The sequence below is a fragment of the Rhinoraja longicauda genome, chromosome 15 (genome assembly GCF_053455715.1).
Source record: "Rhinoraja longicauda isolate Sanriku21f chromosome 15, sRhiLon1.1, whole genome shotgun sequence".
NCBI classification, from domain to species: Eukaryota; Metazoa; Chordata; class Chondrichthyes; order Rajiformes; family Arhynchobatidae; genus Rhinoraja; species Rhinoraja longicauda.
In genome coordinates, this window is record NC_135967.1 from 31955394 (window position 1) to 31979397 (window position 24004).

General features: G+C 42.5%; 1 protein-coding gene across 2 annotated transcripts in view; it reads right to left on the reverse strand.

Annotated features, from left to right (window-relative positions):
- The window catches only part of LOC144600626 (rho GTPase-activating protein 6-like), a 185536-nt gene that overhangs the window by 10207 nt on the left and 151325 nt on the right, over positions 1-24004 (reverse strand). For both annotated transcript variants that reach the window (XM_078412440.1, XM_078412441.1), the window contains exons 6-10: positions 23391-23446; positions 21470-21620; positions 16528-16676; positions 13610-13786; positions 883-980 (exon numbers count right to left, since the gene is read on the reverse strand). In XM_078412440.1, coding sequence (XP_078268566.1) covers positions 883-980; positions 13610-13786; positions 16528-16676; positions 21470-21620; positions 23391-23446 — 631 coding nt within the window. The remainder of the gene's footprint in view (positions 1-882; positions 981-13609; positions 13787-16527; positions 16677-21469; positions 21621-23390; positions 23447-24004) is intronic.

The following is a 24004-nucleotide window of genomic DNA, read 5'->3' on the forward strand; positions in this document are numbered from 1 at the left end:
TTGGATTGTCCTTGCTTTTTCATTCCACCAGTTCTTAATTTCTCAGATGAATAAATGGGATTGGCATGTTGGCAAAGATTCGGGGCTGTATTTTTCAATCATAAACGCCTTTCCACAAGTAAATTTGTGATCTGGATGCCATTTGCATAATCTATCCCACTGCACACAACAAACATATCTAACCTTGGTGAACGTTTAAATGGATTTACACTAGATTTGACCTCCACCATTGCCAAAGTGAAGCAACACGCAAAATGGAGGAACAGCACTTAACATTCCACTTGGGTAGTTTACAACCCTATGGTCTGAACATTGAACTCAATTATCACTTTCAAGCAATAACCCTCCCACCCCCTCTCTTTCTCTTGCCTCCATCCATACCACAGCTCACATATTTCTCTGACCATCTCCCTGAGTCCCCTATTTTTCTTTCATTAGCCCCCTATTTCCCCTTCCACCTGTCCCATTCAATCCATGTCCCTTCCTCCAGCTTTACATTTCACACCTTTCCTTATCTGATGCCCTTTTGTCTCCATTTCACTTCTTGCCTTTTTCACTTACTCCACCCATCTGCCAATCACCCCCTTATCCGCCTAGCACATGCCAAGCTTTGGCCCACCCCACCTCTCTTTCTCCAGCTTTCTGGTCGGCATGGGCAAGTTGGGCCGAAAGGCCTGTTTTCATGCTGTATGACTCGATGACTCTAAGAGGAGGAGCCCGGATGAGTGTAACACCTGACATGAGTCAGGTGTTATCAGCATGAGTGTAACACCTGACAATCTGCTACAATAATAACCATGCCATTGGGCAAGCGACCATGTCTTTTAAAAAAAATAGCAAAAATAAAACAGCCCTCAAATCACTTTCTTCACTAGTACTTACGATTGGAATTTAAGTTTCCTGCGTAGAAGATAATGTACAACATCTTTGTCCGTCTGCATTAAACTCATTAGCACTTCATGCTGAAGCTCCGGAGCAACCTAGACAAAAGCAGAAGCAATGTAATAGAAAAAAAACAATAGTGTTAGAAAAACATAATGAACGTAGTTCTACTAATGAATATAGAGAGAATAATGGAGGAAAACACAGGAGTAAGTGGGGTATAGTTGAAGCTGGTATATAATTAATGATTTTCATTGTGCCTATGTCCAATAATAGCCTCTTGGGTATGTGTTAATACTAGAATTGAATGGCATGATCTATTTATTGAATAATGGATTCCAGGAAGTGAGTAACAGGGTGGATTTTCAACAGCTGTTAAAGTGAGATCTGTTGAGAATACTAAAATAATTTCCTGTAAATCTTTCTACAAACCAATGAATCGTCTCTGAAATATTTCAGCACAGTGTTCCCACAATAGGTTAGGGTTAGAAGAAGTTTAATAGTTTTCTTCAAATCACAAAGTAAAACAAAACACAGATTATTTGGACTGTGACCACATTATGTAAGAATAATCCAACTAGTCCCCACGCCCCATCCTGCTATCCCCATAGCCCTAAAACTGAAGCCTTCACTTGTCAGGTACTTTCCTTCTGTACATTCAAACTTGATTCTATCAATAACTCCAGTTATGCTTCACGAACCTAATGAATCACTCACCCAAGAAAAACGTTTGTCCTCTTGTTGGTATCGATTTGTTTGCCGATCATTTTCACTCTGTACTTTAGTTCTAAACCTCTCTGCCAATAAGTACTAGTTCTCTCTAACCACACTATCAATACCCTTCACAACTTTTAATGCCTCTATCAAGTCCATCCACAACACCCTAATTTCCTAGAACAACCCAGCTTCTTCAGTCTGTTCACATGGCATCTTCTTGGCAAAACTCTTTGGTACCATGTCTAACTCCTTTATATCTTTCCTACAGTGTGGAATTAGAAATGGACCATTATGCTGCCAAATTAGTATTTTGTGATGGTTCACCAAGACTCGCTTGATATGTATCCCATGCCTTTATTTATAAAGAGTCAGATTCCTTATTTGTTGTTAGCACTTTCTCAAACTTGCCTGCCAAACATCAAACTGCTTACCGATACCTCCAGATCTCATTATTCTCGGGACTCTTTCACAATTATATCCTCTTCTTTATTTGCACCCTCATCTCATTTTTTCCTACCAAAATGTACCACTTCACATTTCGTTTTGTTACATTTCGCCTGCTATCTACAAGCCTACTCCATATAAAGTGATAGACTGATACAATGTGGAAACAGGCCCTTCGACCCAACTTGCCCACACAGGTCAACATATACCAGCTACACTAGTCCCACCTGCCCGTGTTTGGTCCATATCCCTCCAAACCTGTCCTCTCCATGTACCTGTCTCACTGCATCTTAAATATCGGGATAGTCCCTGCCTCACCTACCTCCTCTGGCAGCTTGTCCCATACACCTACCATGCTTTGTGTGAAAAAGTTACCCCTCAGATTCCGATTAAACCTTTTCACTTTCACCTTAAACCTATGTCCTCTGATCCTTGATTCGCCTACTTTGGGCAAGAGACTGTGTGCATCTAAATATGCTTCTCTAAACTCTTTGATGTCTATTACTATTGTTCACTACACCTCCATGTTTGCTGTCATATGCAAAATATATCTTGCACACCCAAATCTAAGTTATTAAATATATTTCAAGAAAAGCAATTTCTGAGTACTTAACCTTGGAAAATTCCACCGTATGCTGCCATTCAACCCAAAACAAAACAATGTTCCATTATTATTCATTGTTTTCTATAACTTTGGGATTTTAAAAATTTATGCTCCAACACCTTCTATCTAGATTGGGATACAGTTGTGATGACATAGGGCAATTTGTTAGATGTCTTTTGAATATCCCTAGACTGTATGTACCAACCATATCAATTGCATTTTCCTCATTGATTCCCTTTGTTACTTCATTTTTTTTAAACCGATCAAGTTAGTTTGGCATGATTTATCTGCAACAAATAAATTCTGTGTTACCTAATTGGTCTAATAAAATCATATTTTTTTCAAAATTCAAATGTAATAAGGTTATAATTCAATTGCTCACATCGGCTTCAGAGGATTTTTAAAACTATTCAGCCTGAATGTCATGTTGCATTCTCCTCTCATTCTCCTTCCAATCCAGATCTAGTCCTTCCTTTTTTATTGCCTTTTCCATTCCGTTCTCCTCTATTCCCATCAACAGTTTTGCTCCACAGCCCCACCTGGTTCCATACATTTCATATATACTTTCCGATCCTCTCCCCCTTGTTACTTCTGCCCTTCGTCTCCCCCTGACCAGTTTCTATTATCAGCATTATCACCTTCTTCACGTCACATTCCAGCACTGGGGAACCTTTGTGTCCCTGCTCCAAATGCTGCCTCCACCTTCATACACCCTTCCCCCTATCTCTGCCCATTTGTCTTTTTCCTCCTTGTCCTCTCTTATCTATAGCACACATAATAGAGGACATAAAATGTTGGATGGCACAGAACTTCCTCCAATTAAATGAGAGCAAGTCTGAGGTCATCCTATTCGGCCCCCCCGACTCCATCAAATTGATAACAGGCAGTCTTGGAAGCCTATCCTGCCTAGTCAAACCGCATGTCAAAAACCTCGGCATGATATTTGACTCTGCATTAAAATTTGATAAGCAAGTCAACGCTGTGGTAAAAGCCAGCTTCTTCCAACTTCGAACCATAGCTAAAATCAAACCTTTCCTCAAATTCGACGACACAGAAAAAATCATTCACGCTTTCATTTCCTCCCGCCTAGACTACTGCAACTCTCTATACACTGGGATCAGCCAATCTTCCCTGTCCCGCCTGCAACTGGTCCAAAACGCCGCAGCGAGACTCCTGACGGGTACCCGTAAAAGGGACCACATCACCCCGATTCTGGCCTCTCTCCACTGGCTCCCTGTACGGTACAGAATCAACTTCAAGCTCCTCCTATTCACGTATAAAGCCCTAAATGGACACTCCCCCCCCTACATCAAAAATCTTCTAACCCCCCTCTCTAACTCCAGGTCCCTCAGATCGGCCGACTTGGGGCTATTCACTATCCCGCGGTCTAGGCTTAAACTCAGGGGTGACTGCGCTTTTGCGGTTGCAGCTCCTAGACTGTGGAACAGCATCCCTCTCCCGATCAGAACTGCCCCCTCCATCGACTCCTTTAAGTCCAGGCTCAAAACATATTTCTACTCCCTAGCGTTTGAGGCTCATTGAGGAGGCGCTGTGAACTGTTTGCGTGCTACTGTATGTTTTCATTTTTTTTCTATTGGAACCTAATCAAATGTACAGCACTTTGGTCAACGTGGGTTGTTTTTAAATGTGCTATACAAATAAAATTGACTTGACTTGACTTGACACGATATAATACAATACAATACGATAGAACTTTATTTATCCCAGGGGGGAAATTGATCGACCAACAGTCATAAACACAAAATATATGAAACATGGAATTAAAGTGGCGAGTGGAAAGGGGTGGTGGTGGGAGGGGGGGGGGGGGGTTGGGGGGAGGGGAGTCAGTCTACCCCAAGACAGAAGAGAGAGGAGTTGTACAGTCTGATAGCCACAGGGAGGAAGGATCTCCTGTGGCGTTCTGTCCTGCATCTTGGTGGAACCAGTCTGTTGCTGAAGGTACTCCTCTGGTTGATCAGTGTGTCATGGAGAGGGTGAACTGTATTGTCCAGGATGCTCCGCAGTTTGAGGAGCATCCTCCCTTCCAAGCCCACCTCCCAAGAATCCAACTCTGCCCCAGGATGGAGCCAGCCTTCTTGATGACTTTGTTAATCCTATTGGCGTCTGCGGCCTTCGCCCTGCTGCCTCAGCACACGACAGTGAAGAAGATGGCACTGGCTACTACTGATTAGTAGAACATCTGCAGCATCTTACTGCAGATGTTGAAGGAGCAGAGCCTTCTCAAAAAGTACAGCCTGGTCTGTTCCCTCTTGTACAGGGCCTCAGCGTTCCTGGACCAGTCCAGTTTACTGGACTGCAAGGTATTTGTACCTACACCTACATCTGCCTCCCCACTATATACCCACTTGGCACAATCTGCCCATTATCCTTCATGCCTCCTCTATCCACCTATCAACAACTTGCCCATGTCTGACCCCACCACTTCATTTACCTGCTATCTTCCCTTCAGGACTGAGAGTGGAGAGGGAAACCGACAATCCCTCACCTCCAGTCCCCTCTCCCAGATGCTGTTTGACCCATTGAGTTCCACCAGCAGTTTGTCTTCTGCTCCAGAGTCCAGCATTTATGTCTTTGGGTCTCTCCATGTCATTTTAGTTCAACTTCATGAAGAAAGATTCAATTAACGTAAGGCTAATACCTAATCCAAGATGTGGATTTGGGCAACTAACGTAAATTACTGATGAAACATCAGCCAACTTTGTGCATGTCACCAGGACTGAACTTAAATAAAACTTGATGATCTGATCAAGAAGCAGCCACTAATTCCTGGCATCAATCCACTGAGGAAGTGGATCAGGGCCAAAAGAAGCCTTAAGGGAATTTTATATAAAAATCTTTCCATCTGGGAATAGTAACAGTTTGGTCGCATAAAAGTTATTTATGTGGTAAAATGCTTTGAACATTATCAAGCAATATTTATGAATTGGAACAGGACTAACCCAATGAGCATTGCAATTATCAAGGCAAAAGGTAACAAAAACATCATCTAGATCAGGGGCCTCCAAACTTGTCAGCATGAGGGCCACATTATATATTTGGCACATTTTTGTGGGCCATAGGAAAAAATAAAGAAGTGTGAGTTTTATAAATTTAATGAACTCAAAAAGGTTTAGACTAGGTTACGTTAGATTAGATTAGGAAAGGTTAAATGGGTTAGGTTAGATTAGGTTAGTTTACATTAGGTTTATATGGCAACAAATAAATAATATTAAATTTTTAAAAAGAACTTGAAATATTGGAATACATATATACCGTAGGTATACAATTATTTATAAATCAGAAAAAATATAGTGACCACCACGAGAGAGAGAGAGAGAGAGAGAGAGAGAGAGAGAGGGAGGGAGAGGGAGGGAGAGGGAGGGAGAGAGAGGGAGAGGGAGGGAGAGGGAGGGAGGGAGGGAGGGAGAGGGAGGGAGAGGGAGGGAGGGAGAGGGAGGGAGGGAGAGGGAGGGAGAGGGAGAGAGAGGGAGAGAGAGGGAGAGAAGAGGGAGAGAGGGAGAGAGATGGAGAGGGAGGGAGAGGGAGGGAGAGGGAGCGCTGCGATCTCTCGCTTTGTCCCGGCGCTGGGTCGGTGGCGATCCGCTCTCCGGTGAACCATTCGTCCGCAGCTTCTGCCTCCAGTCCCCGCCGCCTAAGAGCTTGCTGCGGGCCGGATAAAATCTCGTGGCGGGCCGGATGTGGCCCACGGGCAATAGTTTGGAGATCCCTGAACTAGATGAAAAAAGATGGGCCAGGGATTGTAACGGCATCGAGGCACCAGTGGATGCCCTTAGAGTTAGAGAGGATAAGTAGCAAATTCTTCTATACTCACTCTTCTTTCATCTGTAAGTCCGGTAGTGCAATTTTATGGGAACCTAGAGTTATAATATCTGCGATCATTTTTTGAGCAGCCTTTAAACCATCAACTGTGGCAGGACCAGACCACCCAACCTTCTGCAAGCACCACACTTTCCTCCCAACAAACATTCACTTCTACCTCAGCCTATCTGCCATTGAAACCTCAACGCTTACTACATCCATGCCTTTGTCACTTTGGGGCTCCCGTCGGCAACAGTAGGCATCAGCCCCCGAACATCTGTCGGCTGTGCCCCATCCCACACCAACGCTTGCTCACAAATCAATCCCTCCCAGAAACTAAAATGCTGCAGATGTTAGAAACCTGAAATAAAACACAAAATGCTGGAAGCACTCCACCCCAGTCACGAAAGAAACAGGATTAACATTTCAAATCTCCTTGTGAAACATTAACTGTTTGTCTCTCTCCGTTCCGCAGGTGTAGCTGAGTATTATCGGCATGTTCTGTTATTATTTCACTCCATTCCATGGCTGATCTACATTGGACCCTGTTTCTGCATTCCTCCAAATGTAAATACATGGCGATTACACCCTTCGTAGCCTTTCCTCTCCACACCTCTAACCTCCCTCAGCTTTACAATCATCTAAATTACGCCTTTTGTGAACCTCCACCCTCCCTTTGTGACACCCTTAGTGACAGTGCCTTCAGCCTCCCAGATCTTACGCACTGAAATTCCCTCACGGACACAACTGAATCTCCATCGTCCTTCCTTCTTTTAAGGCACTGATCTGATCCTGCCACTCTTTGAATATCTCCTGTGGCTCACCATTTATTTTTGTCTGATTACCTCTGTTAAATGTGCTCAGATTTTTTTTTGTGTTAAAGATACCACATCAATACAGATTGGTTTCAAAATAAGAGGTGATCCTTTTGCAGTGAAGAGATTTTGAGGGAGAGTTTTATTCTGTTATTTCTATTACAATCAAGAACACAAAATGCTGGAGCAACTCAGCAGGTCAGGCAGCATATCTGGAGAAAAGGAATAGCCTGAAGAAGGATTCCGACCCGAAAAGTCACCTATTCCTTTTCTCCAGAGATGCTGCCCGTCTATCTTTGGTATAGACAATAGACAATCGACAATAGGTGCAGGAGTAGGCCATTCGGCCCTTCGAGTCAGCACCACCATTCACCATGATCATGGCTGATCATCCACAATCAGTACCTCGTTCCTGCCTTCTCCCCATATCCCTTGACTCCACTATCATTAAGAGCTCTATCTCTCTTGAAAGCATCCAGGGAATTGGCCTCCACTACCTTCTGAGGCAGAGAGTTCCACAGCTTCACAACTCTCTGAGTGAAAAGGTTTTTCCTCACCTCCATTCTAAATGGCCAACTTCTTATTCTTAAACTGTGACCCCTGATTCGGGACTCCCCAACATCGGGAACATGTTTCCTGCCTCTATCGTATCCAATCCCTTAATAATCATATGTTTCGATAAGATCCCCTCTCATCCTTCTAAATTCCAGAGTATACAAGCCCAGTCGCTCCAGTCTTTCAACATACGACTGTCCCACCAATCCTGGAATTAACGTTGTGAACCTACGCTGCACTCCCTCAATAGTAAGAATGTCCTTCCTTAAATTTGGATACCAAAACTGCACACTATACTCCAGGTGTGGTCTCACTAGGGCCCTGTACAACTGCAGAAAGACCTCTTTGCTCCTATACTCAACTCCTCTTGTTATGAAGGCCAACATTCCATTAGCTTTCTTCACTGCCTGCTGCGCCTGCATGCTTACTTTCAGTGATTGATGAACCAGGACACCCAGATCTCGTTGTACTTCCCCTTTTCCTAACTTGACACCATTCAGATAATAATCTGCCTTCCTGTTCCTACCACCAAAGTGGATAACCTCACATTTATCCACATTAAACTGCATCTGCCATGCATCTGCCCACTCACACAACCTGTCCAAGTCACCCTGCAGCCTCATAGTATCCTCCACACACTTCACACTGCCACCCAGCTTTGTATCATCTGCAAATTTGCTAATGTTACTTTTAATCCCTTCATCTAAGTCATTAACCACCCACGTGCAGTTCGTTCCTACACAATCAAGGTCAGTTTTATTCATACGACACAATGGAGCAGAAAGCCCCAGTAAATCTTTCTCCTTTTCACCCACAGACAATGAGCTGAAGAGTGTGTAGGAAGGAACTGCAGATACTGGTTTAAACCGAAGATAGTCACAAAAAGCTGGAGTAACTCAGCGGGCAGGCATCACCTCTGGAGAGAAGGGATGGGTGACGTTTCGGGTTGAGTCCCATCTTTAGACAGCTGAAGAATGTTGTTTAATGTCCACTGACCAGGAGTCATCCCAAGTGTTGTACTTGGGCTTTCTTAGTCCACTTGATCACATGCTGCAAACATTTCCTGCAGTGAGTCAGCAGGAAGGCTGACCTTCAATGTTTTATTTATATTTAATCATTCCCCGCCCTTTCCAGATGTTGGAAATATTTTCCTATTTTCCATTTAAAAGCAGAACTAGCAGATAGAAATGAGAACCACAGAGGAAATGTTTGTAAAATTATGTGCATGCTCTCTAAACATAGAGGACTGATCTACACCAAAGTATAGCAGGTGATACAGTGAAAGGCATATTCCAATATATGAATCAGTGAAGTGACTCAAGCATGAACTTTATGAAACTTTGATCTTTTTAGGGATATTCCTCTGTTTATAATCAAAAATGATTGTTGCTTTATTTGTATCATCAATTCTGATGCCAAACTTTCAGTTGATTTTCTCAGCTGAAATTGCTGATATCAGCTAATGTAATTCTGTTTTTAGATCACACTGTCACAATTTTGTCATGGGAAATACTCAGTGAAAGGTGGTGTAAATTGTTAGCCTTAAAAGGAGTCTTTCATTTCATCTGTCTGGGTAGACATCAAAATAAAATTTTCACATGTGAATTAATTTCAGGCAATGGTTGAGCTGAATCAGAGGTCATTAGAAATGGAAAACCAACTCCCTCTCGAGTTCCTGCTGCTGAGATGAAGCTACCAGTGCAGCAAAAAAATGTGGCAGCAATGAAATTTCTAGTGCTGGAATTATCCTGAAGTTTGCAATCCATCATTTTCCTGCAAACATTATGACCATGGTCCAGGACTTCAAGAGTTAACTGTTAACTTCAACATTTCAGCAGTCTGGAAAAGGGTCCCTACCTGAAAAGTCACCTATCCATTCCTTCCACAGATGCTGCTTGACCTGCTGAGTTACTCCAGCACTTTGTGTTTTGTTCAACTGTTAAATATTGGATCAGAATGGAGAACGTTGCTAACTGTCTCTCCCCATCGCTCTCACCATTGGGGCTCATCATTGTTTTGCCACTGCTTTGTCTGTTCACCTTTCTCAGGGTGGCCATTCTAATAGCAAGAATGGTTTGGAAAAGCATCCACTAAGAGACCTGCCCCTGCTCCCTTTGGTCATGGAAAATAATTATGACCAGTGCATTCAAACCAATGTGCTGGTCATTTCCTTATTCAATGTCAACTTCTTCAATTTGCAGACTTTATATATATATGTTATCCTTACTGTGCAAGGCTGTGTTATCCTTGCTGCTGCAACAAAAAAAAAAGAAACTTGCTGCTAACATGCGTCGATACAACCCTATAGTTAAATAAATAGGAAATCTTTGTGAAAAGGACCATGTGAACTTAATAACAGGGAACCTTTATATTCTTTTCTGCAGAAACAAGGAACTGCAGATGCTAGTTTACACAGAAGGACCCTAAATGCTGGAGTAACTCAACAGATCAGGCAGCATCTCTGGAGAACATGGATAGCTGATGTTTCGGGTCAGGACCCTTCTTCAGGTCCCATAATATCAAGATTAGGTCGAGGAAAAATTGTATCAATTGCCAAAGGGATCAAGACTGGAGCAGAGATTGAAGGGGAAAGGTAAAAGAACCAAGAAGAAATGTATCTTTGCATAGCAATTGGTTAGCATTCAGAATCCCCTCATCCAGGGATAATTGTGGACGCAGATTCAATTGTAACATCTAAAAGCTGGATAAGTATCTGAAAGGAAGAATTTTCAGGGTTTTGACAAGAGGGTGAGGAATGGGACTAACTGGATTACTCTTTCAGTTGGCAGTTTGGACATGCAGGCTAAATCAAATCCTTTGTTCCTTTAACCATCCTGTGATGTTGTAATTTCATTCATTTCATTGGCAATTAAAATTCAGTGCCACACATGCACTACAGTTAAGGTTGCCAGATCTGGTTGAATGTGTTCCTGGAGATTTCATCTTGTCACATTTGGTCAAGTGTTTTTTTTTGCCGTTTGCAAACATGATAACAGTCAATTTAATTAAACATGGGTCATTGCCTGTGCATACAAATATTATTTTAGAAAAGAAATATGGGACTGGTAAGGAACATCAAATTATTATTAAAATGATCAAAATGTCCATCAGATGCTGTGATCAAAACATCGAAGTCAGAATGGAGATCCTTTAATTCATGTCTCTTTGGGGATTTCAGTAAGTTTGAGTTTGTTTCATTTATTGTCAATGTACCGAAGTACATTGAATAGTTTTTGTTACGTGATCACCAGTCAGTGGCAAGACAATGCATGATTACAATCGAGTCATCCATAGTGTACAGAGACATGATAAAGTGAGTAAACTTGAATGACATTTAGGGCAAGATAAAGTCTAGTAAAGTACGATCATAGGTAGTTCAAGGGTCTCCTATAAGGTAGATAGTAGCTCAGGACTGTTCTCTCGTTGTTCTCTCGATGGTAGGATAGGAGTGTGATATACTCTTTGTTTTTTTTGCATGGCTTCGTCATGCAGCAGCCATTCTCCTGATGTCAGAGGCCCAATTTCAATCGAGAGTCATAGAGTCATAGAATGATACATGTGGAAACAGGCCCCTCGGCCCAACTCGCTCACACTGGCCAACAATGTCCCAGCTACACTAGTCCCACTTGCCTGCGCTTGGTCCATATCCCTCCAAACCTGTCCTATCCATGTACCTGTCTAACTGTTTCTTAAATGATGGGATAGTCCCAGCCTCAACTACCTCCTCTGGCAGCTTGTTCCACACACCCACCACCCTTTGTGTGAAAAGTTACCCCTCAGATTCCTATTAAATCTTTTCCCCTTCATCTTGAACCTATGTCCTCTGGTCCTCGATTCCCCTACTCTGGGCAAAAGACTCTGTGCATCTACCCGATCTATTCCTCTCATGATTATGTACTCCTCAAGAAGATCTCTCTCACTCCTGCACTCCATGGAATAGAGACCCAGCCTACACAACCTCTCCCTATAGCTCACACCCTCTAGTCCTGGCAACATCCTCGTAAATCTTCTGAACCCTTTCAAGCTTGACAATATCTTTCCTATAACATGGTGCCCAGAACTGAACACAATATTCTCACCAACGTCTTATACAACTGCAACATGACCTTCAAACTTCTAGACTCAATACTCTGACTGATGAAGAAGACCAAAGAGGGTAAAGATGTGACCATTTCCAGTCCATCAGATGCTGTGCAAGGGTCAGATGCAGTGACATGGATTAGGGCCAAAAATACCTGATCAGCCTTCTCAAGTGGCAATATTTCACCTGGAATTAACTGAGCACGAGTGGTCTGCTCAAGACAAAAAAAATATTGGGGAGACACTGTGATAGAGTTGTAGGAAGGAACTGCAGATGCTGATTTAAACCGATGATAGGCACAAAATGCTGGAGTAGCTCAGCTGGACAGGCAGCCTCATCAGTGATAGAATTGCTGCCTTACACTGTCGGAGACTGTCCCTAGATTGTCCCCTAGGCTGCAGGCAACAATTCCTGACACTAGCTGGCATTTTGCCACATTGTATCCAGGAAGAATACAGTCCAGTTAACACAATGATGTCCATTTTACGAATCCTATCCAGAGATACACCATTCAGGCCAGCAGCAACATCATTTTTTAAACCATTAATAGCATTTAAAACCTTCTCAGGAGTTAAATCTTTTTAGAGAATACCCTGTTAGCCTGAGCTCGGCTTGGGCTGAATCTGTTCATATCAACTTTACTATTAACAACGGAAAACCCAGATTTGACATTGTTTCTCAAGACTATCTGTACTTCTGGGCCAACCTTCCTCTGCAGCCATCTGCTGCTGTGTGTTCACAGACACAATTGCAACTTGTGAGCTACTCGAGCAGTGAACAGTTCTAAGGAACCCTGCCGTAATCTTGCTAATTCACTCTGGCAATTATTTGTTTTTGCTTTTCTTGGATAAACATTAGTGGCATCTGTTTCACAAACATGGATTATTTTAGCAATCATATGCACTTCACCAGAAAACAATGTGCTATGAAAATAGTATTTGAAAACAATAAGTCTTGCTTATCTGGTGCCAGGTCTAAATCCAGATGGAGGAAATTGAAACAATGGAACTAGCATAAGTCACATCCCCTATCCCTTAAAAACACCTAAAGTACAAATGTTTCCCCTTCCACACTGTGTACCTTGCAAGCTTTATTATTACCCTGAAATTCACTATTTTTAATGTTCCTGAGCATGGTCCAAATATAACTCAACTCAAATGTTTCTTATGTGGCCGACACCCAGTAGCCACGGCAGAAAGCCAGCCAGACAGCATTAAAGACTGAGAGGCCTTTGGGCTGATGTCTATCTTCAGTTGCCTGTGAATTTGAGGGGGGAAAAAAATAGCTCCTTACCGTTTTAGTCCTATCGTTTGTCCTTCTGATCAAAATGAGTTAAATGCAAGGATTGTACTAGCTTCATTGGCAATTGCTGAATGCAAGTCCAGCTAACATTGTCAGAAGTGAAGTGATAATGCAAGTAGAACCCTTTTTCTAATTGCCTGTGGTTGTGGTTGTGGTGGGGAAACAGGGGTGCAGCAGGGAAACATGGACTCGTGGTTATATATCTCCTGGCACTTATTAGACTCATTTGCTAGAGAATGGGAATAAAACATTGCAGCCTAATTTTAAAAGAAGCATCTTGAGCAAAGTACCAACAGTTTTCCATGAAATTGTCCTGCAATAAAATAAATAATGCCTTTGGAAAAGGCAGCAAATTCACAAAAGAGTTGGACTATTTTACGCCATACTCACGGTGAACAGGTTTTTGTAGTTATCTATCATTTTTTGGACCACACCAATGACGGCTGAGCTCTCCTCTACTTCAACTGCCTGCATACTGTAGTCTTTGTCAGAAACATTCTCTCTGTGAAGGAGGTTTGGGCCAAAGATGGTGGCCAGATTGGGAGACGTCATTTTGTTTCCAGTCACCTAAAGAGAAACAGAAGCAATTGACTATTCTTCAAACCTCACAGTGTACTGGAAAGATGATTCATCAAACATTGTGCATCCACACAGATAAACTGGATGAACTATGATGGGCAGGAGGTCCATAATTAATTGATATATACATCTGATGCAATTGTCTACAATGTTGGATTTATTTTGCTTGCAAGGGTTTGTTACGTTGTCTTTCCCCGCTATGGTATTCACAAAGGAAATTGACTTTTTAATTGGAGAACAGCAAATGGGGAAGTGAAATTTTTGATGCAAATCTCCATAAGTAAAGACGAAGTACTCAAATCCTAAGAGGATTAAAGGTAGAAAAATCCCCAGGATCCGATGAGATTTATCCCATGCTGCTATGAGAGGCAGGGAAAGAGATTGCTGCTGCTCTGGCTGAAGTTTTTTAATCTAAGCTGGTCACAAAGGAAAGGGCCTGCCCCACTTAGGTGATTTTAAGCCGACTGCCGGTGACTAGGCTGTCGCCAACAGTTTGCCGGAGTGACACTGGCATGTTCGTGAGGAGTCTTCAAATAATCGTAGTGGATCTCAGCGCGTCGCTGAGAAATGAACCGGATTGAAATTTCTCAGTGACAGCTGGCTTGTCGCCAGGTATCGTTGCTTATTGCGGGCGCTGTCGCATGCTGTCCCCAGGTTTGCTAGGTTGTCGCAGATGCATTTTTAGAAGCACGTAATATTAAATTAAATAAAGTAATTTGAAGATACCATAAAATACTTGTGTTTAACTAATTTATTTACCGTCAGGACATTTCACAGGTAGATTGGAGACGACAGTTTGATGGTCAGGTAAGCGTGGGAATTTCACGATGTTTATGGCCATCAGCGATTACTTTTAAAGTAGGCGCCCAACCCAGATATGCAACCCAGAAAACAGATATGCTTCTCCCGTACATTTTCATAGAATGCCCACACTCGCACAAGGTTATTTCCAGTTCTTCCCATGACTGCCAACCACGACTGGAAATTAATCTCATTTTTCAATTATGCTCTATTTGACTAACTTCTTGATATTAATTCTGAATTTATCTTTTACCAATTACTGTAGACGTGTTACCATTTAGTTTGCAGTCATTATAATGCTGTGTCTTAACACTGCCTCAATTGCCTTCCCTACATTCCTTGTTTAGTTTAGATTTGTTTAGTTTAGAGATACAGCATAAAAACAGACCCTTCAGCCGACCGAGTCCGCACCGACCAGCGATCCCCGTACCCCAGCACTATCCTACACACTTGGAACAATCAACATTTTTACCGAAGCCAATTGACTGACAAACCTGTATGTCTTTGGAGTGTGGGAGGAAACTGGAGCACCCGGGGAAAACCCACGTGGTCATGGGGAGAATATAGAAACTCCATACAGACAGCATAGAAACATAGAAAATAGGTGCAGGAGGAGGCCATTTGGCCCTTTGAACCAGCACCACCATTCATTGTGACCATGGCTGATCATCCACAATCAGTAACCTGTGCTTGCCTTCTCCCCATATCCCTTGATTCCACTAGCCCCTAGAGCTTTATCTAACATTGATAGTCATGAGTGAACCCAGGTCACTTGCGCTCTAAGACAGCAACTCTCCCGTTATGCCACTGCGCTGCCCTTGTTTCTATTCAAACCTGTTACCTTTTCCCTGTGCATCAGTTTTTTTGTTTAAGTCATTTTTTCTTGCTCCTTTAAAAAAATACCTTCCTCTGGCCTTCTCAGCCATAACAACAATCCAGCAATTGCTTAATTGTCTGTCTTTCCATCAGCCCAGTCAATGACATGACCTATTGAATTAAAGTCATCCAGTACTTCTGCACAATCTTGGAGAGCAACCATAATCACAATCTTCTTTCATTAACTGCTAAGCATCTCCTGAAACCCCTTCATCCAATACATTTCTTCTTTATCTTTATAAATTTAAGCTGTTCATGCACTTCTCTATAACCTAGATGGAAGCAATCTTTACCACTGCCTTTTCTGTTTCTACACTTCCACATGCAAAACCGATTCACCCCTCTCCTTAAGCTTCAGTGGGATTCAGTGTTGTATTTGAAATCCAAATTCCGGGAGTGGACATGTTTGATTCCATAAGTACATTTGTGTTGCCTGATAAATGATGGACATAAACAGGATTACTTTGCACTTAGCTGATCCTTTCAGGTAAGATACCAGTACCTTCATCCAAGAATATCCAAGTCAAGAACCAGAGGACAGTGGTTTAAGGTGAGGGAAAAGATTTAATAGGAAACTAAGGAACAACTTTTTCACTCGGAGTGGTGTGGGTACATGGAATGAGCTGCCTGAGGGGACAGGTGAGGTAAGTGCCATGATAGCATTGAAAAATAGATTTGGGCAGGTAAGTGGATAGGAAAGGTTTAGAGAAATATAGGCCAAACATTGGCAAATGAGACTCGCTTTGATGGGGCATCTTGGTTGGCATGGAGGAGTCCAGCTGAAAGGACTATGTCTGTGCACAATGCGTCTAAGACTCCAAATCGGCTTGTATAGCGAGTGATTTTCAATTGACTACTAGACTAGGAAGCGTGGCAGCTAATACACTGCCAAAGAAAGCTCAATAGGCACCAACAAGATGAACGAGCAGTTAATCTGCTTTTAGTAGCAACAGCTGAAAGAGGAGTGTCAGCCAGGACACAGGGATTTGGCTGTTGGATGTACTTATTTTTTCTCTCTGAGCAAATAGTGTTGAAATTAAAGCCGTCATTACCTCTTGTCCACCTTCGCCAACTGAGTCCTGGGCGTGGCTGGCAACCTTTGACAGCAACTCCAGCAGTCGGAGCAGAGTGTCACAGTTGCACGGGGGTAACAGATAAATCAGCAGCTGGAGGGTGGAGAGCTGTTTCTTGTGATTCATCGCTATAGGAGAAAAAACAAGGAGAAGTCAGGGTTTTGTGATGTTGGAGAAGCCTTTGTTGACATCCTATTAATCAAACCAGGAATCACAAACTTGAATGTGCTTTAAATTCCTCTGAAAACAAAGCACGTCATTAATTTACCTTCCAGATTGCTGCTTGGACCGAATCAAATTCCCATTTGTGATTTAATTGTGTATTTTTTTAACAGGATGGGCCACGTAGTGAACGCTCATTTATCACTGGGGATATGTCAGCTTCACACGTCACCATTCTGAGCAGTCGGTATAAAGCCCCCCAGTCAGGTACAACGTGGCTCAGATGCAGACTGTGATATTGTATTGCACTGTTCCATCAAGCATTCCAGTTGGGGATTAGCATCAACTGGATTGGCTTGAAGAGGTGATTCAAAAACTATTCCAGGAAAAATATCCATTAAAAATGATTCAGTGTTGATAAGGAATGCATGAAATACAATAATAAAAAAAGAAAATGCTGAAATCTGTCATAAGCTTAGGTAGCACTTAAGGATCGAGTTACTATTGTACTGGCTCTTCTGATGTCCAATGGACTACATTATTCCTCTTGATGTTGTTCTGAGCCACAGCCCTCCTCTGCAAGATTGACTCCCAGTTGATCAATGAGGGCCAGTTCAGAGCAACATAGCACGGATCACTCCAATCAAAAGTAGTTCACTGCACCCCACTAGACCAGTGTCTATGCCACTCTAAATAAGCACCTCATTAAAATCTCTTTTATCTGTTTCTAACAAAATAATCAATATCATCTTTTTTTTTGGATGTTTAAGGATTACTTTGAGACTTACAATTTCGTTATAATTAGTAGGCTTTTACATGCAATCGCCTCCAAAGTTTTCCAATGCATTGATTTTTTTTGTTGTAAAACTGGCATTTAATTGCTAGTATCATTATGTAAGGCATTTTTAAAGTTAAAAATATGATGCATTCTACTACTGATACCAAACAATATATTCCTTCTGGCCCATTGCAAAGCCTCATTGTATATAATTTTCAACGTGATAAAACCTACTTTCCGAATCAAATCATTGATTTTTCTTCAGAAGGTGGTAAACCTGAACCTGTTCCAAAGCCTATCAGCTCACAGAGCATCGAGGAAGCAATTGTGCTCGATCTTATGAAAAATCTCACGGAAATCAAGATCTCATGCCTTGACGATTATCGTTCAGTGGCCTTGACAACCACCATCATGAAGTACTTTGAGAGGCTGGTTATGGAACATATTAAATCCAGTCTACCAAGCAACCTTGACCCACTGCAGTTCATCTACCATCACTACAGGTCCATGGCTGATGCCATCTCCCTGACCCTACACTCATCCCTGGAAAACCTGGATAAGAGAGACACCTTCGTCAGACTTCTATTCATTGACAACAGCTCTGCTTTCAATACCACTATCCCATCCATGCTCATCTCCAAACTCATGGAACTTAGAGTCAGCACTCACCTCTGTAATTGGATCCTCGACTTCCTGACCAACAGACCATATTCAGTGAGGATAGAGAACAAATCATTCTCTACCATAATCTTCAACTTGTTCCCCGAAAGTAGGCATTCTCAGCCCCCTTCTTTACTCCTTATACATCCACAACTGTGCAGCCCAATACAAATCCAACTCAATTTACAAATTTGCTGATGACACCACTGTGGTGGGCTGGATATCAATTAATGATGAGATGGAGTACAGGAAGGAGAATGAGAATCTCGTAACCTGGTGCCAAGACAACAACCTCAATGTCAACAAGACTAAGAGGATTGTGATCAACTTCAGGAAGTGAAATAGTACACATTCTATTGTACATTGACAGCGCCTAAGTAGAGATAATAAAACGTTTGAAGCTCATAGGAGTAAATATCACTAACAACTTGTCCTGGACCAGCCATATTGAAGCAATAGTCAAGAAATCACTTCCTTAAAATGATTAGGAAATTTGGCATGTCCCCAACAAGTCTCACCAACGTCTGTAGATGAACCATACAAAGTATTTTATCAGATGCATCCTGATAAAACAGTTCCACCCACGACGACAAGAAATTACACAGAATTGTGGACGCAGCCCAAACCATCATGCAAACCAACTGCCCTTCCATTGACTCCATCTACATTTTACGCTGCCTCGGCAGGGCCAACAGCAGAATCAAGGACCAGTGTGACCCCGGTCACTCCCACGTCTCCCTTCTCCCATCAGGCAAAAGGTAAAGAAGTGTGAAAACGCATACCTCCAAATTCTTCCCAGCTGTTATCAGACAACTGAACCATCCTATCACCAACTAGAGAGCAGTCCTGACCTACCATCTACCTCATTGGAGACCGTCGGAGTATCTTTAATTGAACTTTACCTTGCACGAAACATTACTCCCTTTAACCAGCATCAGTACACTGTGGAGAGCTTGATTATAATCACGTATGATCTTTCCGTTGACTGTGTAGCATGCAACAAAAACGTTTTTCACTGTACCTTGGTACACTTAGAGTCATAGAATCATAGAGTGATACAGTGTGGAAACAGGCCCTTCAGCCCAACTTCCCACACTAAATGTTGGGATAGTCCCAGCCTCAACTACCTCCTCTGGCAGTTTGTTCCATCCACCCACCACCCTTTACTTGACAATAAACTAAACTAACTAAACTAAGATTAAAGTTCAACATTTAGTGATTCTTGCGTTTTGCAATTGGATTACAAGATAGTCAATGTAGGCAGCAGATGTGGGTTAGTAAAGCCAATTATGAAAAGAAGGTAAATTGCTTCTGAGCTGTGATAATTAAAAGCAAACTCCTTTATAATTTAGCTCCAAACTTAGAAGAGTGTCACTTAAACAGTCTCGACATGCTATTTGTCACAAAAGAATGTAAGCACCACAGCCAAACTAGACATGATCCGAATTTCAGTGTAAAGTTTGATAGTGTAGTGATTCATTTTAATAGCAGTTTTAGTTATTTATTTTTTAGCTCTGCCTTCAAGAGTTGATTATATACACATACATATATATATATATATACATACGTATATGACAATTTAATAAATCACATGGAACTAACAAGATAAGAAAAACTCAAGGCAATGGGTTTTCCAAACTCAAGGATATTGATCAAAGTGTACTGTACTTGATCGGAACTCCAAGGCCAGACGTGGACACATACTGACGTCTGTACAACGTTCAACATTTCATCTTTACAGCAAATTGAAACAATCCATGGCTGCAGGCAACGAATCCTGGTCACCTCTCAGTGACAAGAAACAATTTTGCCACAGGAGAAAAATAGAATGACTTTCTATAACGGCAAGATAGTCTGACTATCTCCTTTGATAGCATTACCTTTGCCCAATTCACCTAGTAACATAAATTTGTTGTAATAGAAACATAAAAACATAGAAAATAGGTGCACTAGAAGGCCATTTGGCCATTCGAGCCAGCACCGCCCTTCATTGTGATCATGGCTGATCATCCACAATCAGTAACCTGTGCCTGCCTTCTCCCCATATCCCTTGATTCCATTAGCCCTGGAGCTCTATCTAAATCTCTTTTAAATTCATCCAGTGAATTGGCCTCCACTGCCTTCTGTGGCAGAGAATTCCACAAATCTCTGGGTGAAAAAGTTTCTTCTCACCTCAGTTTTAAATGACTTCCCCTTTATTCTTAGAATGTGGCCCCTGGTTCTGGACTCCTCCAACATTGGGAACATTTTTCGTGCATCTAGCTTGTCCAGTCCTTTTATAATTTTATACATCTCTATAAGAGCCCCTCTCATCCTTACAAGATCCCCTCTCATCCTCTAATCTGGAGCAAAAAACTCTCATCCTTTAATCTAGAGCAAAAAATAAACTCAACAGGTCAGGCAGCATTTGCACAGGTAGAGGGGTAGTTGACGTTTTAGGTTTAGATTCTGCATCAGGACTGAGAGTATAGAGAGAGGTAGCGAGTGTAACGAGGGGAGGAGGGGGTTGAAGCAGTGATTGGAAGGCGATAGATAGTACAGGGTGAGGAGAGGGGTGATGGGGAGATGGATCCAGTAGGGGAGGGGGCGGGTGGAGTTGGGAGCTGGTGGGTGATTGGGGTGCAGGGGAGGGGATGGTGGAGGTAGAGACCAAGGCTAGAAGCTGAGGAGGATGTGAGGAGGGGTCCGGGACCCTGGAAAGGGATCACATTGACCCAAAACCCAATGGGACCAGTGACATAACTATGGAGGTTGCAACAACAACTAGAGGCTGGATATTCTGAGCAAGTGGCTCACTTGCTTATTCTTCCAAGACATTTCAATTGTCAGCAAGGTTGGAATTCCCTCTGTTTGCCTTAATCTAACTCCAGCAACACAACAGTCAAGAAATGTGATACTGCCTAGACCTGTGCAGTCCAATTGATTTGTAACCCATACAGCAACCTAAAACACTTGCTTCCTCTAGTACTTGCTGCACTATGGCTGCACTATGAACCATCTGGACAAAGCACTGCAGCGACTCACCGTGACTTTTTGGACAGCACTTTCCAATTTATCGCAGAGTGCCCCTGGGATTCTCATCATCACTAAGTCACAAACAATCCTGACCTAGAAATACATCACGGTTCCTTCATCATCACTGAATCTAAACCCGGAAATGCCTTCCGCCAACAAACCATTGGAGTCCTCTACAAGACTGCTTTGTTTCACGCCACCTTCTTCAGACTAATTAGGAATAGCCATTGATTGATAACCTTGCTTGCAACATTTCATTCCATGAGAGAATAAAGAAACGGAGCTGGTGGGTGGGTCTGTGCTTACACATGGTATTGATGAAGGCTGTGTAGAGCTCTCTGGAGAGAAGTGGATCTGGCATGTCCCGCAGGAACTCTTTCAGTAGAGCTGCTACATCGTGGACACTGTGTTCTTCATCCAAAATCACTTCCAGACCTTGATCAAATTCATCTCGCAGCTGGAAAACACAAACATGTTACAGATTAAATATTCACCCGTTTGCTTCAATATCATGACACGATTTCTTCCAAAACACTTCTGCTTCAAAGCTCCGAATGGCCAGTCTGTCGCCTTTCAATGAATTACTTCTGTGAATAGTTACATTTCTGTATCGGATAATATTTTAATTCTCACGTGATTCAGTTAAAAATAAAATCTGGATTCTTTCTTTACAATCTACCCCTATTATTGATGGCATGATCAATACAAATTGATATTGATTTAACAATACAAATGCATGACAAAACAAATTTGAAGTCATACCTGTTCGTGCAAATTATCACTGGGTGATTATTGAACAGGAAACATGTATAAACTGGGATTAAAACTAAATCGAGTCCTTCATGCAATATTGTTCCCGACGGGCCGCGCAGGCAGAAGGTTTCCCAACGGCCCGCGGATGTGGACTGGGAATGCGGCCAGAGGTCTTTATCGAGGCGCCGCGGTCTTGATGCCTCATGGAAGCCTGGGTCAGGGCCCGGCCGGTGCCTCGCGGGTTGGCGAAGCGATCGGTGGAGCCCGCGGCTGGGGCCTGGGTCAGCACCACGGAGGTGTGAAGTAGGGCGTCGACGGCGGTGAGGTCTCGGCGGCGGTGAAGCGGCAGCAGCGGTGAAGCCTTGGTGATGTTGGGGCCTTGGCGGCGGCGATGCCTCGGGTCGGCCCGCCATCAACGGTCGATGAGAGTGTGGAGGACCATCATGAAGGTGGGGGGGGGTCTCACCTTTCTCAACCTGAAGGTCGGCTGCAGGAGGTGCCCCTGGGGCAAGATGGTTCCTGAAAATGGCCGAGCAAGGAGAAAGACGATGGTTTTCAGGATGACCTGATGGAAGCCGCGGCTGCAACGGGCCTTTATGGCCGCCTGCAGTTGGGACTGTAAAATGGTGCCAAAACCTGGTAGCTCTTGCATATAGACTCAATGGGCTGGTTCTATGCATTATACTTATGTATGGCAATAATCTCTTGATTTGCATGCAAACAAAATAATTTCACTGTACCCTGGTACACGTGATAACAAAGGAACCAGTGACATAACAAAGCATTTGCCTTATTCTTATTCTGATCAACATTATTTTTGAGACAAAGCAGAAGAACCATACTTCACTGCTGTTGAGATGTATCATCTCCAACCATGCACAGGTGATGACGATGGTGCAACAGTGGCACAGACTTCCCCAATACCATTAAGAATGCATTCACGTACATCTAATTGCATAATACACGCCAGTTTAACATGCTTTTTAAAGGGGACAATGTTAAAAATCCTGCATCATTATCCTGTTCATAGCAAACATTTCACCATTCTTCCTGTAGCTATCTGCTCAGGCTGCCTTTGGTTCGTAGAGGCACCATGAGCTAATGTGATGATGGGATTATGATGCTGTCTGGATAATATGTATTGATTCGCAACTATATTTACTGTTAAATATTGCCTGAACAAAGGGATATGAACGGTGCCCTGCAGTCATCAGAAGACACCTTGAATGTCATGCCTTGTCCACTCAGAAACAGGGAAAGAGCCAGCTTGGAGAGGCAGAAAGGATTACTGACCTTATAAATCTCAGTAATGATGGAAAAACAATGAAATGTGAGTTCTTCACTCTTGATAAAGTTATCCATGAGCTAATATCGCCCAATTACATAAGGGTGCAGCTGCGTAGAAAAGATTAATCTGGAGCATTTTTTAAAAAAATTCAATTCGTTAGATTTGGTCGATGTGATTTTATTTTACCTGTCGAACTCTTTTTTTAGAACTTCCAACTCGGAAAACACCAACAGTCTGAAGACCTGAAAAATAAGTAAGCATTCTTGTCAAGCAAACTTAAAAACACTCATGTCAAGTAGCCAAAATCTAATACTTATCATGATCAGCAAGCAGCAACAATAACCTGTGTCCTTTCATCCCCATAAATGGCTGAGCCAATAAAGACACTGCCTTGAAATCCAAGCATGAAGTATTTATATTTCAGCCATGTGAGAGTAATTACTTGCAGATTGTCTGTGATTACGACTATTTGTATGTCTAAACACACCACAGTTGAAATCCAACTGGCCACCTCTGCGTCAAAGATTCACGAAGAGATACAAGGCAGAAACAGACACTTTGGCCGGCTGAACCCATGCCAGACACAACCTCCTATTCACACTAATCAAACACTAATTCCATGTTTTATTTACCCTATATTCTCATCAACTCCCCCCAGATATCACTACTCATACTAAGCACAATTTAGAGTGGCCAATTAACCCACTAACCCTGAAAGAGGAGAATCCGTTCCTACTCTGCATTGGCGGGGAAGATGCTCTGGCTTTTAAAAAATCAGACCATATGTTTCCGACAACTAC